The 17191-nt window shown below is 42.4% G+C and overlaps 1 protein-coding gene across 1 annotated transcript in view; it reads left to right on the top strand.

Moving 5' to 3' along the window:
* Positions 1-17191, top strand: part of Rad54l2 (RAD54 like 2) — a 96371-nt gene that overhangs the window by 54462 nt on the left and 24718 nt on the right. Inside the window, exons 3-5 of the mRNA XM_057768740.1 lie at positions 13379-13577; positions 16041-16180; positions 16814-16930. Of these exons, the coding sequence (XP_057624723.1) occupies positions 13379-13577; positions 16041-16180; positions 16814-16930 (456 nt within the window). The remainder of the gene's footprint in view (positions 1-13378; positions 13578-16040; positions 16181-16813; positions 16931-17191) is intronic.

The following is a 17191-nucleotide window of genomic DNA, read 5'->3' as shown; positions in this document are numbered from 1 at the left end:
GTCCAAGAGAAAGGAGATGGGTGGGCCATCCTGATACAGTGATGTTTACCCGTGGTTCCCTGTTACAGATGACAGTTGTGATCGGGTCAAAGGAGCCCAGGCAGCCTCACTCATCCATGGCCAGACCTAGGTCAACTTGGGAATTTTCTGGATTTGCTGTTTCCATGCCATGATGTACATGAGGACAATCGACTGCCCAGTGTCTTTCCCTATGGCATCTTGCACAAGGTCTTGCAGGACCAAGATGAGGATTAGGGCATGCTTGGGCCCAGTGACCAGTTCTACCACATTTGAAACATGGGCCTGATGGTTCTTGAGCCCCAGGGGCAAGGGAGCAGCATGGACAGCACTGATTGGGTCAGATGGTCATGGCTAGCACATGACAGTGATGATTGCGGGCCTTCTCATTTCTTGCATGGTACACCTTAAAAGCCAACTCTAAGACTTCTGCCTGCAGGGTCAAGGTTCTTTTCTCCAAATGTCTAAGTTTAGCCTTAATGTCAGGGTAGCACTGAGAAAAAAAAATGAGTCGTAACTGTCTGCCTTCCATGGTTTCTGGATCTAAGTTAGTATATTGTAACAGAGCTTTAGTGAGGCATTCCAAAAATGCAGAAGGATTTTCCTTTGTATCTTGAATGAGCTCTGAGAGCTTACTATAGTTGACTGGCTTGAGGGCAGCCTTACGGAGACCTGCCAAAAGGCAAGTCAAAATCTGGTCACTAACTAAAATTCTACTTGGGGTGTTATAATCCCAGCGTGGTTCCCGCTTTGGGACCACCTCTGCCTCAGGAGGTGGGAGAGTGGGCGATGCATGTGTTTGGTGAACCTCGTCTGCATGTAGTCTGGCCTGCTCCCAAACTCGCCTGTGTTCTTCAGGAAGTAGGTTATTAGATAGGATCATATGGATATCATGAAAGGTGAAATTGTTTTTTTTTTTTTTTTAAAGGTGAAATTGTAAGACTGGGACTTAGAGCGTAGACAGTAAAAGACTTGGATATGAGGAAACTCCTTCCATCTGCCTGTGCGCTGACAGTAGTAGTTAGAAATTTCCTGTAGAACATCGGGACTAAAGGTAGCATTAGATGAACAAGTGTGAGAATCTCTAAATAGGGCATTAAGGCCTGGGATTTTAGGGCCTCTAAAAGGCATCCCAAGGGGGAGGTTGGATTGATGATCTTGGATGGCTTGCTACCCATAGCTGAAATTGTGAAAATGGTGGCACTAGAAGGCTTATAGGGGGGCGTCTCCCCTTTACAGGCAGAGTATGACAGCGGCGAACACCGCAGGGCTTGTAGAAGAGCATCTTCTATCTACAGGTGTGGTGTTAAAGTCTGATTGGCTCCAGTCCAGGCGCTGGGAAGCCAGAGAGGCTAGAGACCGAGCGGTCTCTCAGGGACCACTGATGAGTGGTCCAAAGGAAAAGAAAAGAAAAAGAAACAAAAGAGAAAGAAAAATCCAAGGAACCCTGGGCCCCCAGTCATGGGAGGACTGACCCCGGGTCGTTCAAACACGATTTCAGCTAAGGGAAGCAATCCAGAGATGAATGTCATCAAAGGGCTCAACCGTAGCCATGAAGGCCATGGTTGGGGGCTGTTCCCTCGTTTCTAGGAACACCAGACGATTTCCAGGAGCCCAATGGTCAGTCAATTCCTTGGAATGGGGAAACTCATCAATTGAAGCCGGTGGTGTGCGTAGAGGTTGCCCTCAGGCAGATGGAACATGTGGTTGTTGTGGAAAAAAATACCTGGTTATGGATCCCAGTCCCAGGAGAGGGGCTCAGGGCGGGAGAGCCTCCCAAGTCTCACGGCACTAATGAAATTACCTGGCGCTAGTGAGAAGGAAACACAGAACACGCAATAAACCCGTTAGGAGTTTATTGGCAGGGGGTGTACAGGCCTGGTGAAGGTTGGTGTGCACAAATGGGGGGGATGGCATGTTTTTTAAAAGCTACCTAGTGCATGGTTGACATGGCTACATCATACACAGATGACGGAGCTCATGCATGTGAACTTGTCCGCAGAAGAATGGTCCTGGAACCCAGAAGTGTCAGCCATGTTGTGTGGCTGAATCATTACACCTAATACTTTCCTTACTTTTAAGAAATTAATTAATTTTTCTTTCTTCTTCTTTTTTTTTTTAAAAAACCAGTGACAACATCTCACAGTTACCCAGGCTGGTCTTGAACTTTGAATCCTTAGCTTCCCTGATTAGCTAGGATTACAGGCTTATGCTACCAGTCCCAACTAAGACTGGATAGCTAGGAACTTTTACTATATAAAAGCACAAAAAACAAGTCAGTAATGAAGGGAGAGTTATGACTAACAGATTTTTTTCTGGTTTAATGTTTTATTTATATTATTGCTAGTACTTAAATTGGCCCGAAACTCCCTGCCTCTGTAGTGCTAGTGTAGTGTATGGGCCACCATTCCCAACAAGGAAGGTTAGTTTGCTGTTGTTTTTGTCCTTTTCAGTTAGTTAAGTTTTAGTCTTTAGCTTTATGACAATAGAAATGATCGGGGTGGGAAAAAACCTGATGATTCAGCAATGACTGGGACAGTGGCATGTGCTGCCTTGATCCCGGCTGTGTCTATGGCCTTGAATTGCCTTCACTGTAGAATACAGAGGCTGAATAGTAGCAGGAACATGCTTCTGCAAGACAACCATGTTCTAAGTTCCTGTGATCTTGGGCAAGTCCTTGATAAACTTTTTAGTTCCAGACCACAAAATGAAAACTCTGGAACCCAAACTCTGAATCTTTTGTTTTTGTGTATGAAGATCGGGAAGGATGAGCATTGTTTTAGGAAGAAAAGAACCACAAAAGGTGATGTAGGTGAGCCTGGGGAAGCAGTTAGGTACTATGACCAAATGGAAGGTGTCATCAACTTCCTCATTGCTTTTTTTGCTACGTGAGTTTCAGCATATTGGCATCTCAGTAGATGGCCAGTAGCATTCATTAAATTACAGTTTCTATTTTTGTTTGTTTTGCAATAGGGTCTCTGTAGCTCTTTTTGGTCTGGAACTATCTATGAAGACCAGGCTGGCCTTGACCCTAGAGATAAAGATCTACCCGCCTCCGCTCCTTTAGTGAAGGGATTAGTGGCTAGCCTAACCGCTCCCAGCTAAATTACAGTTTCATACTCTTCTGAGTTTGTCCTGCACCCACTTCCCACTCACTAGGAAGCTGTACCACTTTTTCCTGGGAATGCTTGACTATTTATTGTTGGACTTATTTTTCAGAATAGCATTAGTCATAACTTCTTAGCCTTTTGGTTTAGATCAAATATAAAATAGCAAAAGTCAGAATTTATGGCAGCCTCCCTGTTTGAGATGAAGCAGTGCCAATTTAGATACCAGTTCCTGTCTTCCCTTCCTCTGCCAGGCTGGAGACACAAAGTGGCAAAGTGTTTGGGGATGCCAGGGGCAAAAGATTGTTTTTCAAAGTTGCATCAGAAAAGTATGCCAGACATTGACCCCATTGTTTAGAATGACTTAGTAGGACATTTAACACTCTTTCCCAATAATTAGGGAGAGGAAGTTTTAGATTGTGAACTGTATTTACATTTCTCAAATTATTTAAGATGTTGAGCTCCTTACATGCTATGACCATTTTGACTTTTGAGAACTTTTTTTCCCACGTTTCCTATTGATTTGTAGATATTTTTTATATGTAGCTATATGTCTTTTCTTTATACATAATATAAATATTCTCTACCACTTGATTCCCCCCAAACACAAAGCTACCTGCTCCACCCTTTTCTGTTTTCCTTCCTTCCTTTTTTTTTCTTTTTCTTTTTCTTCTTTTTATAGGTAGTGTCTCATGTGGCCCAGGTTGGCCTTAAACTTGATATGGAGCAGAGAGGTTAGCCTTGATCTCCTGTGCTCCCCTGCCCCTGCAAGTGCTGGAACTCCAGGCATATACTGTCAGTCTTGGTATCTTTTTTTTTTATGTTTTTGAGACAGTCTTGCTGTGTAGCCCAAGTTAGTAGCTGCTGCAATTCCTCTTCCTCCTTCCTGACGTTTTTCTCCTCTCCTCCTTTTAGAGTTCCATGTAGTTGAGGTTGGCTTTGAACTAACAGAAGATGATTGCCTTTGTTACTGTTCTATTGCTGTAAAGAGACACCATGCTCTTCAAAAAAGCAGCATTTAATTGGGGATTGCTTTCAGTTTCAGACATTTAGTCCATGATCATCATGGCAGAAACCATGACAGCAGGCGTGGTGGGCATGGCACGGAAAGTTTATATCCTCATCTTCAGGCAGGCAGAGAGACTGAGCCTGGCTTCAAGGCCTATAGCTAGTGACACATTTCCTCCAACAAGGTCACACTTATTTAAAAAGGCCATACCTCCTAATCCTTCCCAAACAGTTACACTAACTGGGAACCAAGCATTCAAACAGGTGAGCCTATAGGGTCCATTCTCATTCAAACCACCAAAATGACCTTGAACTCTTCTAATCCTTCAGCCACTTTCCAAATACTGGGGCAACAGGCCTGTATCTAAGACTTATTTTCTTTTTAATATGACCAGTCTGAAAGAACTTCTCCTGTCTTTCTCTGATTAAAATTTAACTCTGTAGCTCTTTCCATTAACAGAGTCAACATTTAGGCTTTTAAGTAATGAAATAGTTGAAAAAGCTCATGATAATGAGTTTATCATTTTGTTAAGGCTTATAACTTCAGATATTGCTCTCTTTAGGCTAGAGTATAGAGGCTAATTATTTAGTTTTGCCTTTCAAAGCATTTCCTTTTCAATCTGCCTTATTTTCTGTTCCTAAATCAGAAATTCTTAGTATGATTAAGGATGTGAAAGAATCATTTAAACTTTTTAATTACACTTGAATAATTTTCATATAAGAATTTACACCTTGTACTGTACATGTTAATCTGGGGTTTTACAGAGCTCTTTTCCTCTTACTGGCCTCCTTTGCTTTCCCAGAATCTGTGTCTGTCCCCACATCTGCTCCTGGAACTCCAGGCTTTGTCCTCTGCCTTTTCTGGACTACAAAGTTCTTCTGGAAGTTTTGTGAGAGCTTTTGTGCACTTTGTAGCTTTGTGCTCCAGTATGTTCACCAGTAAGAGGGGAAGTAAATGGGACTTCTGTTGGCTTTTTCTCCATCACTTCAGGTTACTAGTTGTAGTAGTTTGAATGTAATTGGCCCCATAAACTCACAGGGAGTGGTACTGTTAGGAGGTGTGGTTCTGTTGGAGTAGGTATATCCATGTTGGAAGAAGTGTGTCACTGTAGGGGCGGGCTTTGAGGTTTCCTATGCTCGGGATACTGCTCAGTGTCTCAGTCGACTTCCTGCTGCCTGCAAGATGTAGGTCTTAGCTACTCCTGCAGCACCACTTCTGCTTATATGCCACCAAGCTTCCTATCATAATGATAATGGACTGAACCTCTGAAACTGTAAGTGAACCTCCTCAAGTAAACGTTTTCCTTTATATGAGTTGTCATGGTCATGGTGTCTCTTCACAGCAATAGAAACCCTGACTAAGACATTAGGATAGATAGTTTTACTCTTGCTGTGCTGGTTAAACAAGCACACAGAACAGATTTAGAAGTTTAACACTTTAAAAGGAAGTATCTGATCATCTTTTAAAGGAAGCAGGTGAGCTGTTTGGGTTTCTCCTTGTCCCTTCTCTCTTGAAAGGGCAGTTTTTTCTGGTGTGTTGTGACCACCATTGTATGGGATTTAGTGGTGTTTGTATCATGCAAAGATTTGTACCCTTTGTGCCCTGGTCACATTTGACCCTCTCATTGTTGGCTCCAGAGTTCACTTGAGGTGCCGGGAGGAGGTCTGTCCTCCGTATGTCCCCCCACCCCCACCCCAAGGAGGCTACCAACTAGAGTTTTCAAAAGCAGGCAGCCTGAGTGGATTGAGAATTGACATGGCTTTGCCCCAGATCTAACCCTGATACTTCTCTCTGGCTTTAAAACAACAGGCAACTACAGGGTAGGGAACTATTTTATTAATTATGGTATTTAATGGTAGGTAGACATATATTGACTCTTTCGTGATTATAAAATTTCTAGGAATAATGTATGTAAGTCTTCTGTCTTAGTCACTGTTGTATTGCTGTGAACAGACATCATAACCAAGGCAACTCTTATAAAAGAAAGCATTTAATTGGGGGCTTGCTTACAGTTTTCGAGATTAGTTCATTATCATCATGGCAGGGAGTATGACAGCATGAATGTGACTCTAGTGAAGTAGTTGAGAGATTTGAATCCTGATCCACAGGCTGGCAGAGAATGAGGGGAGAGGGAGAGACTGATGCTGGCATGGGCTTTTGAAACCTCAAAGCCCAGCCCAATGATATACCTCTTCCAATAAGGCCACACCTTTTCCAACATCTTCTAATCCTTCTAATCTTTTCAAACAGTTCCACTTCCTGCTGACTAAGCATTCAAATATATGATCCTATGTGGGCCATTCTGATTCAAACTCCAACATCTTCCATTTTTTCCCCTCTATGTTTAGATTGTTCATACTTGTAGAAGTAATCAAAAATATTCTACTGCCTTTGACTTCCTATTCAGAGTCCTAGCCCATTCCTTTCTACAAACCTATCAAAGAGACAAGTGACCCATAGAAGTAAAATTGCTAAGGAAACCATCCTGTTGTTGCTATGTCAGCAAGTTAGCATTGCTCATTCAGCAGGTGCTTCTCTTGGTTCTGAATAAGTGGGTGCCCCTTTTAGGGATGACCTGGCACTACAGTGTTCTCTGGGCTGTGTAATTCCCCTTTTGTCATGTGTGATGAGGGTTGTTATGTGTGGCCTTGTAGATGGAAAGGAAGAAATCAAGGTGAATACATATTCTTGTACTGGACTTTCTGGTTAAGGAGAGAAAATTAGTAGGTCTTTTCTATTTCTTTTGTGGAGGATGTCTCATAGCTCAGGTGGGTCCCCAACTCACTATGGACCTGATGTTGGTCTTGAATTCCTGATATATTAATGAGTTCACCCCTCAAATACTGGGCTTATAAACGTGTTCACCACCATGTTGTGGTCTCTTCCCTGCCCTTGTCTGCCTTTCTCTTTTAGATTTTTTTCAAGATTTATTAATTTCATGTGCGTGAGTTTTATGTGTATGTATCATGAGTGTGCCTGGTGCCTACAGAGGTCAGAAGAGAGCATCCTTCTGAAAACTGGAGTTATGGATGGTTGTATGCCACTCTGTGGGTTCTGGTAATTGAATCCAGTTCTTCTAGGGCACATGCTCTTAAACATTGAACCATCTCTCTAGATCTCTCTTTTTTGTTTATGTTTCCACAATTTCTTATGTATATAATATACTTTGATCCTATTCCTCACATTATTCTCTTAAATCTTCTCACCCTGCCACTACCAAGTCCCTTCTTCCCTACATTACTCCCTCATCTTTTCATGCCTTGTTTGGTGTATGTCCCACTACATTTAAGTAGAGTTGATTGCATAAGCATGGTTGGAATTTTTTACTTAGCAAGGATAACTTATTAGTTAGTGGCTATGTCACTAAGAAATATACCCCCTCCCAACCCTCAGCAACAATGAACTATCTATAATTCTACAGGGAGTGGTGGAGCCTTATAAGCCTCTTCTTCATTCATGATGGAAAGTCAATGGGTAAGAAAGACCACAAACTTTAGAGGAGTTGAGCTGGAAATGACCTGGAAACCTGCTCCCCGAGAAGCAGGTCTCAGAGTATCAGATAGTGCTATGCAAGCTGCCGAGACAAATGGTCAATCTGTTGTCTTGCCCAGCTGCAAAAGCCTATAACCCACAACAATAACTGGACGAGCACAATAGCCACAATGATGTAATAGTGGCACTTTTATCTTGAGGTAACCAACAGCTGTCTAATTAGACTCTTTAAGGCCCATTCAACAGGAAGGAATTGGCCCCCTGCTCCTACTTCTAACTCTTCCTAGATCTACCCCCATACTGCCACGTTCTCCTAACTTTGTGTTCTTTTTATTTTTTAACACTCCAAGTTCTTTTGTTTAGTTTTTTTCAAGAGAGGGTTTCTTTGTGTAGCTCTGGGTATCTGGATTTTTGCTGCAATAATAATCCTCTATTGTGGCATTCTAACCAGGACAAAAAAGTTATAGTTGACTTAGAAATGAGTTGACTCATTCAATGCATTCATGAATCAATGAGATGTACATAATCTCTTTACACACAAAATAGTTTTTAAGGAAATATATACATTTATCTGGATGATATGAGTATTATCTACTTGTTTTAGTAACTGTGACCCAATGTAGATAATTTTAAATGGACATATTTTTGTGTGCTATCTTGCTTAAAATTGCCTATGATTGCTCTCTAAAATGAAATTAAATAAAGCAGCAGAAGCTTTGCAAAAAAAAAAAAAGCAACTTGATCATATTTTATGAGAGGTTACTTCACTTTTTATTCCATTATTCTACATGTGCACTTTGTTGCTAGTACCTCATGGTTTGACTGTTGCAGCCTTGTGCTAAGTTTTGAGAAGGTATAAATCTCCAACTTTGCTTCTTTTCCAAATGTTTTTGCTTAAATTTTTTTTTTGGGGGGGGGGGTTTCGAGACAGGGTTTCTCTGTAGCTTTGGTGCCTGTCCCGGAACTAGCTCTTGTAGACCAGGCTGGCCTCAAACTCCCAGAGATCCGCCTGCCTCTGCCTCCCGAGTGCTGGGATTAAAGGCGTGCGCCACCACCGCCTGGCTTTGCTTAAATTTTTTAAGTAAAGTTTTACTGGAACTCTTTCCCTCCTTTGTTTATGTGTGGGTTTTTTTTGAGATGCAATGATAAAGTTAAATATCTGTGATAGAGACCTTATTGCTTGTAAAAATCTAAAGTGTTTATTGTCTGATTGACTACTGAAAATATTTGCAGATCCCTGAACATTAAAGCACTGCTTATTACTCCAGTAGTAATGGATTATGATAAAAATAAATAGATGGAAAAGGGAAACCATACACAGACACTTACACTACTGTAGATGCAAGTAAAAAGTTAGACTATGCCCAGCAGCAGGAAAATAGCATTCTGTTATTTGCTTACAATGTGCCATGCAAATGGCAACTGCATGCTCTCTGTCAACAAAGTGTTTATATATCGGGCCAGTGAGGTGGTCAGTAGAGGAATGTACTTACTGTTAAGCTTGACAGCCAATTTGATTTCCAGAATCCATATGTTGGAAGAAGAGAGCAAACTCCCACAAATTGCCCTGCAACCTCCACACATACATGTGTGCTTGTGCATGAGTGTATACACACACACACACACACACACACACACACACACACACACACTCACTCACCCACTCACTCCAAAATTTTAAAAAGAAATATTGCTGGGCGTGGTGGCGAACACCTTTAGTCCCAGCACTCAGGAGGCAGAGGCAGACTGATCTCTCTGAGAGATCAGAGGCCTGCCTGGTCTAAGAGCTAGTTCCAGGACAGCCAGGGCTGATACACAGAGAAATCCTGTCTCGAAAAACAAAACACAACACAAAAAGAAATATTTATAGACAGCTAACCCAACACAAAAAGGTGGGGGAAATTGACACATAAGTTGTTTAGAATTTAGTGTTCATTTAATTGTATTTCTTCTTAAGACTTTAAAATCAACACCTGCTTATAGGTCAGCAACAGAGTACTTGCCTAACATGCCTAGGATTGTAATTTCAACTCCTGGCACTGCAAAAGTTAAATATAAAATTTAAAATAAAAATTATTTTTTAATCTATGGAATTTAGAAAGAGACAGTAAACACAGTGATAAGAATTCTGCTTCCATCTCTTTGAGTATCCAGCCACTCTGGCATTTATCTTCAAATCTTCCATCCTTAACATTATAACTTTTCTTGTTTTTTACCCTGTTGACAAGGGCTGACTATATTCCTCTGACTGACTTGGAATTCACCACGTGGACCAGATTGGCCTGAGATTTGGTACCATGCAAGCCTCTTCTGCCTTCCACTGCTGGGATTACATATATATAATTCCAGCTTTCAATTTTTTTTTTTTAAATCGTAGCTCCTGGGGCTGGGGAGATGCATTAGTTGGGAGCACTAACTCTCTTGCAGAAGACCTGGGTTTTGTTCCCATCACACACATCAGGTGGCTCACAACTGCCTGCCACCCTAGGGAACTGACACCTAGCCTCTGCAGGCACCCACATGAATATAGCACACCCTCACACACATAAACACGGGGTTAAAAGTAAAATAAAGTAAGGAAATTTTAGTTTCTTACTGTTAAGTATTGGATCCCCGGGTGCTGGGTTCCTCCACTGCCGCCGCCACAATAAGCCAAATCAAATCGAATTAATAAATCCAGATTTAATAATCAGGGCAATGCAAAGCAGTGTACCCCAGGTGACTCTCAGGAAGGCAGGAAAAGAGAACATGAGAGCACACTTAGCAGATCTATGAACTGGGTCTTAAATAGTCTGAAGTAGCAGGGATGTGTGGTCCTGGGCCTCTCCCAGGAGGAGCCGCCTATGGCAGACTTTCTGAGATGAAGCAGGGTTTGGAGGGGGATTGAGGTGGAGCTTCCACCAGAACATTCCAGGCTCTTTGGGTATATGGATGCCAGGGCTGGGGTGGAGCTTCCATCAGAACTATATGTAGAATTTTTGTTTGTTTCTTGAGGAAGGATCTATGTAGCCCAGGATGTCTTCACTTTCTCTCTGTCGTCATGACTCAACCTTCCAAGTGCCGGAATTACATAGTGTGTGCTCCCACACCAGGCCCTGGTATGTGCATTTTATCATAGGAGATTATAGAAACATGCTGAGACTTAGAGGCCACTGACCTCTCTGGTGCAGAAGAAGAGCTAGATCAGCTAAAGGGTGGGCCCTGGAAGTATATGTAATTGTGCACTCACCCAACGAAATGTGGTGTGTCCTGTTTTGCCCTCCCCGCCCAAGCCATAGGCTTGCCAATTAAAATTTGTGGTGGTGGTATTTATAACTCATTCCCAAGCTTATGCAAGTGTTCTTTGTTTATATAACTTGTGATTGCTACTCATAGCTGGCTGGTGTGAAAGGGAAAGTTCAAGGGCATTCAGGTGAAGCAGAAAGTTCATGGGTATTTATGCCCAGGTCTGAACCTATGATCTTACTCAAGGTGATAATAGCCATTGACTTTTAAGCTATGCAGATAATAATTGCATTTGTTATGTGACAGAACAAAAGGCTCTTTACCTTCTTGTTTGATTATAGGTCTCTCACAACTGACTAATGTCTGATACTTTCAAAATTGCTATTGTTACACTCAGTCCCCTGCCAGACAGTAGTAATAGGCCTCATAACTTGGAATGGATATCTGATAGTAAATTTGTTTCTAATTCTGAAAGACTAGCAGTTTGTGCTTTCTCCTTCCCAGAACAGCCCACTCTGTGAGGAAGCAAGACAGCTAGAACAAGGAAATAACAACAGTTGGCACTAAGTTCTCACTGCCCAGCAAGCAGATCAATTTCAGCTCCTGGGCTTGACCTTGCAGACCTGCCCTCTGTGCGGACTCTGTCCTGACTGCCTACTTTTTAACCTTGCTTCCAATTGTTCCTCCAAGTAGTTACTCAATAAATTTGCTTGTGAAATAGAAACAAAACATGTAAGATTTGAAGAGCAACAAAGGTCATTATCCAGGCTTGCGGTATAGCTCAGTGAGAAAACAACAAGGCCATTGTACAAGCAGGGCCAGAGAACTAGCAAAAACACTAAGTTGAAGTATCCCAGCTCATCTGCAAGTGTAGTAGGCTAAGCTGTTTCTATCTACTCTGTCCCAGTAAGCCACCTCTGTAGCCTCTCTGCAATGGCTATCCTCCTTCTAGAGGATCTGCTATCTAAGCAGCTGTTTATTTGGGGGTTGGGGAAAGAGGTGAAGTTGATGGCACTCTCTTTTAGCAGATAAGAATTTAGGGCAGCAAGTTGGGCAAATTTGAAAATGCTGTGCATCTGTTTTTGAGAGGAAGGGTGCTAAAGAAAAGTTTGTTTGTTTGTTTGTTTGTTTGTAGACAGTGTCTCTCTCTCTCTAGCTCTGGCTATCCTTGAATGTACAATGTAGACCAGGCTGGCTTCGAACTTAAGAGATTTGTCTACTTATGTCTTCTGAGTGCTGGGATTAAATGTGTGCACCACTATTCTTGGCTGAAAGATAGTTGGTTCTTCTAGTAGCAAACAATTGCCTGGCTTTTCTCCTGTGCTGTTTGAAATAGAGGCTGGAGAGTACAGATTTGGGAGAGCAGCTAAAGGCTTGGTGGTCTGCTTTGACTGCATTCCTCCTCTGAGATAATTCTGCTTATTGTTAACATGTAAGATGGTAAATTGGCACAGGGTTTACTTTGAGATACAGTGTCATGGGTCCAAGGACACAGTTTCAAGCATGAAGGGACACATATGATCTTCTTTGATAAATCTAACCTCCTAAGCTGTTCTATATAGAACAGCAGGGCAAATTGACACAGTTTTTCTGTGTAAACTACTTTTCATTCTGTTTTATTACTTTCACCAGGAGGTCAAGAATCAGTCTGAGAAACGCCGCATAAGTGTCTTTCAAAACAAAAAACAAAACTTATTTTAGGGCTGGAGAGAACATTTGCTGCCCTTACATTGAACCTAGTTCAGTTCCTAGCACCCACTTGGTGACTTATCCCTTCTGTAATATTCGGTACATGGTACTGTGTTGTGACTTGGTATATATGACCCATCTCTTTTTTGTTGTTGTTGTTGTTTTGTTTTGTTTTCGAGACAGGGTTTCTCTGTAGCTTTGGTGCCTGTCCCGGAACTAGCTCTTGTAGACCAGGCTGGCCTTGAACTCACAGAGATCCGCCTGCCTCTGCCACCGAGTGCTGGGATTAAAGGTGTGCGCCACCACCGCCCAGCATGACCCATCTCTTAATAGAACACAATATCATTTGAAGAGAGTCTTAAAACTATCTCTTGTATATTTAGCACAGAGCTTGCTATTTGTAAATCTTAACTACGTGGCTGACAAGTTGAACAAGCACTGAAAGAGTAGTAAGTATGAGTTGCCTCAAACTTTCAAATTCTGGGAGTATAGGCCTGCACTGTCATACCCAACATGCTCTGAGCATTTTCAGACTAGGAGGTCTCCTAACTCTATTACATTGCTAAATGGATGTTGTCATTTGTTATGTGCTCCTCTCTGGTCAGGATTAGGTCTAAGTGCACATAGTATCTAGTTCTCATATAGCCCTGGAAATGCATATCACTGTCTTCATTTTATAGGTACATCTACAGACATTCAGAGAAATTCTGCTTTGGGTTATCTTCTAATAAGTTGCTGGGTTGAAATTCGAACCTGGGGATGGCTGGCATCGAAATCATCCACTCTCCCTCCACCTCAACCCCCAATAAACTATTCCCCCCCCCCTTTTTTTTTCCAGACCCATCCCTGGAAGGCATGTGTGGCACTGAGCATGCCCAGCTGGGGGAAGATGGGCAGCGGCCGCCGCGGTGCACTTCAACTACCTCATCTCAGTCTGAGCCTTCAGAGCAGCTTAGGCACCAAGGCAAGATCCTAGCATCCGAAGACCCCAAAAAGAAGAGAGCTCAGAAGCCCTCTCATATGAGAAGAAACATACGGTGAGCTGTGTTCTGGGTAAGGAAAATGGAAGGGAATAGACTAGAAATAGCAGAAAGACTAACTTGGGCAAGAATGTCCTCTCTCCAGCAGAGACAAGAGTCCAACTGGGAACCTTCATTAATAGTAAAGATGGCATATCTGGTGACACATGCCTGTCATACCAGCTCTCAAAAGGTTGAAGCAAGAGAATCATGCATTCCAGACCAGCATAGATTATATAAGGAGACCCTGTCTCAAAACAACCACCACTACCACAAAAACCCAGTAATGAAGGTGAAGTTTAGAACCCACTGTGTTGAACTGCACAGAATGTCGGGAAGATAGGTGCCTAGACCATTGAGAGGGCTTGGGTGGTAGCTCAATGATGGTAGGATCATCTTACTTAGACTTGTCTTTATGTTTCCTATGCCTCAAAACATGAAGTTTAAAACAAATCAATAAACAGAGCCGGGCGGTGGTGGCGCACGCCTTTAATCCCAGCACTTGGGAGGCAGAGGCAGGTGGATCTCTGTGAGTTCGAGACCAGCCTGGTCTACAAGAGCTAGTTCCAGGACAGGCTCCAAAACCACAGAGAAACCCTGTCTCGAAAAACCAAAAAAAAAAAAAATCAATAAACAGATATCAACAATATAAAACTCTCAACAAAACTGAGCTATTGTCTTTTTAGAATTCAATTTCAGGTGATAGGGGACTGACCAAGAATGGGACTTTTTCCTTGACCTAAAAGATAACCAAAAATGAACTTTCTTAACTGTGCCAATCTCAACAACCTTTCCTTCTGCCAAATAACAACTTGTTCTACTAAAGGAGATAAATAACATTTCCCCTCTTTTGTTAGTTTTTTTGTTGTTCTTCACTTGTTTGTTTGAGACAAGTTCTAACTCAATAAATAGCTCAGGCTGCCCTGGAACACACTGAGTGGTCCCTAGCTTTGAACTTTTGGTAATCTTTGTACAGAAGCCTGTCAAGTGCTGGAATTACAAGTGTGAGCCACCATGCCTGGCATAGCTCCACAGTTTTCAAAGCACATAATGGAAACTTGAAAGTATTATTCTAAGCTCAGAAAATAATAATACAGAATCCCTATTAACCCACTTGTCTGACAACTTTAAATTTGAGTGTTTATGTGTGCGCACACGTGTGCATGCGTGTACACCCCATGTGTTGTATGTTTATGGCACAGTGCATGCACTTGAATGTGTGGAGGCCACAGCAGGACATCAAAGTGTTTTCTTCTTGCTTTCTACCTTATGTCTTAAGACAGGGTTTTTCACTGAATTGGAAGCTCATTTTGTCCAGAAGCTCTTGGGATTACCCTGTCACTGCCCCCCAGTAGTAGAATTATAAGCATATTCAGCCTTACCTGGTCTTTTACATACATGCTGAGAATTTGAACTCAAATCTTTTTCTCACAAGACAGGGTTTCTCTGTATAACAGCTCCGACTGTCCCACAATTCACTTTGTAGGCCAGGCTAACTCACAGAGATCCACTTGCCTCTGCCTCCCCAGTGCTGGGATTAAAGACGTGTGCCACCACTGCCCAGCCTTGAACTCAAGTCTTTATGTTTACAGAGCAAGCTCTCCTAATTACTAGGCGCGCGCGCACACACACACACAGTTTTCTCTGTCTAACCTGGTGTGGGCCAGATTAGCTCCTCACAGAAGATCCACCTGCCTCTGCCTCCTAAGGGCCAGAATTAAAGGCATGTGCCACCATTGTTGACGTAACTTTATTTTTAATGCTGGTTCAACTTTGTCAGCCATACTAAAAATAGTATTTTTATTACTCTTGGTCTTTTCATTTATTTGTGTGTGTGTGTATGTGTGTGTTTTGTATGTGTGTATGTACCTGTGTGTGAGAGTGTGTATGGGGGGCAGAGGAGGACATTCATTAGCTTCCTCTGTTACTCTCTATTTTATACCCTTGAAACAGAGTCTCTCACTACACCTGGTGCTTGATGTTTTTCAAACAGTGCAGAAGAAATCCCAGACAATTGTCCAGCAAGCCCAGGCAGTCCTATCCCACCTTCTTGTATGTTCTATGCCTTTTTGTACCTATGGCTAAACCAGCTTTTTAGGTGGCTGCTGGGTACCCTAACTCAGGTCCTCATGTTTGCACAATAAGTGTTCTTACCTGCTGAGTCAGCTCCCTAGTCCCCTACTCTCGGTCTTTCGTGTGCAGTGTCCTCTGTGAAGAAGTCAAATAATAAGTAACATATGTTAGCACAGGGCCATTTGAACTTAAAGTCTCTCTGGCACCCGTCCTACCCTCCTTCACCTTTAAAAAACTCCTTGTATAAACTTGCTCCTTGTATAAAAAGTGCATAGGTGAGACTTTGCTTCCCTTTTCCTCAGTTCTCTTGTTTGAAGGGAAATCAGGAATGGTATTTCCTTCTTTAGTTTGCCACTACTTTGTCCAAATTGTAAGATAACCCTAGGGTCGTCTCTTTTTCATGTTTAGAAAGCTTCTCCGGGAGGATCAATTGGAGCCCGTTACCAAAGCAGCACAACAGGAGGAATTGGAAAGAAGAAAGCGCCTGGAGCAACAGAGGAAAGAATACGCAGCCCCCATTCCTACTGTCCCTTTGGAGTTCCTACCTGGTAAGCAAGCTTTGTGCTAGAAATGACCATGCGTTCTGGGAGAAAAGGCCTCAGCTTGCAGAGTGGCCAGGCCTGGATTGTGGTCTCTCAGGAATTCTGCAGCCCCTTTGCCTCTTGAGAGTACACAGTAAGAAGAGCTATCATTTAGAAAGTGAAAATAGATTAAAACATACTCAAATTAATTTTATGTAGGCTTCTTGTTTTCCCTATAGCTTTAGATTTTAGCATGCCAAGAGATGAGGATTGGTCACATGGATAGATGGCACATCATGACACCCAACAGAGAAGGGAACTTGGAAATAAGACTGCGAATTTTTTTTTTTTTTTAAGCTTTCTCTGCTATTGTCAATGGCCAATCCCCATTACAGCAGCAGAGGAGGGTGCTTACTGATGATGACTCAGGGAAATATGTTTGAGCTAAATGGGGGGTGTCTGTCTGTCTGTGTGTCTAGAGGCACATTTGTGAGTCATGGCACATGTGTAGAAGCTAGAGGACAACTTGAAAAATCAGTCTTCTCCATCTGTTGGGTGGGTCCTGGTGATTACAAGTCTACAGGCTTGGCAGCAAGCACCTTTACCTGCTGAACCATCTCAGTGGCCCTAAATGTATTTCCTTCCATATTTCTTTTCTAGAGGAAATTGTCTTACGAGCAAATGATGGTCCACAACTCCCTCCTCGGGTCTTGGCCCAGGAAGTTATTTGTTTGGACAGTAGCAGTGGCAGTGAGGATGAAAAAAGCAGTCGAGATGGTAAGATCAGGCCAGAGGGGCATCTTGTCCACTTCCTTCTGGCCAATGTTCATCTTTACTTTTTCTTTTTCTTGATGTGTGTGGGCATGTGAGACCAGGTCTTACACTGTAGCCTGATCTGAAGCTCATAGTAATCCTCGTGTCTCTTAGCCTTCTGAGTGCTGGGATTAAGTGTACCACTATGCCTGACTTTGACTATACTTTTGAAAAATTCAGTCTTTATTCATTTGGTTTGGCTTTACCTTTAGCGTGTCACCTTAG

Source organism: Chionomys nivalis, chromosome 4, assembly GCF_950005125.1.
Source record: "Chionomys nivalis chromosome 4, mChiNiv1.1, whole genome shotgun sequence".
NCBI classification, from domain to species: domain Eukaryota; kingdom Metazoa; phylum Chordata; class Mammalia; order Rodentia; family Cricetidae; genus Chionomys; species Chionomys nivalis.
The sequence above is the reverse complement of the archived record's forward strand: the minus strand, read 5'-3'. Positions and strand labels throughout refer to the sequence as shown.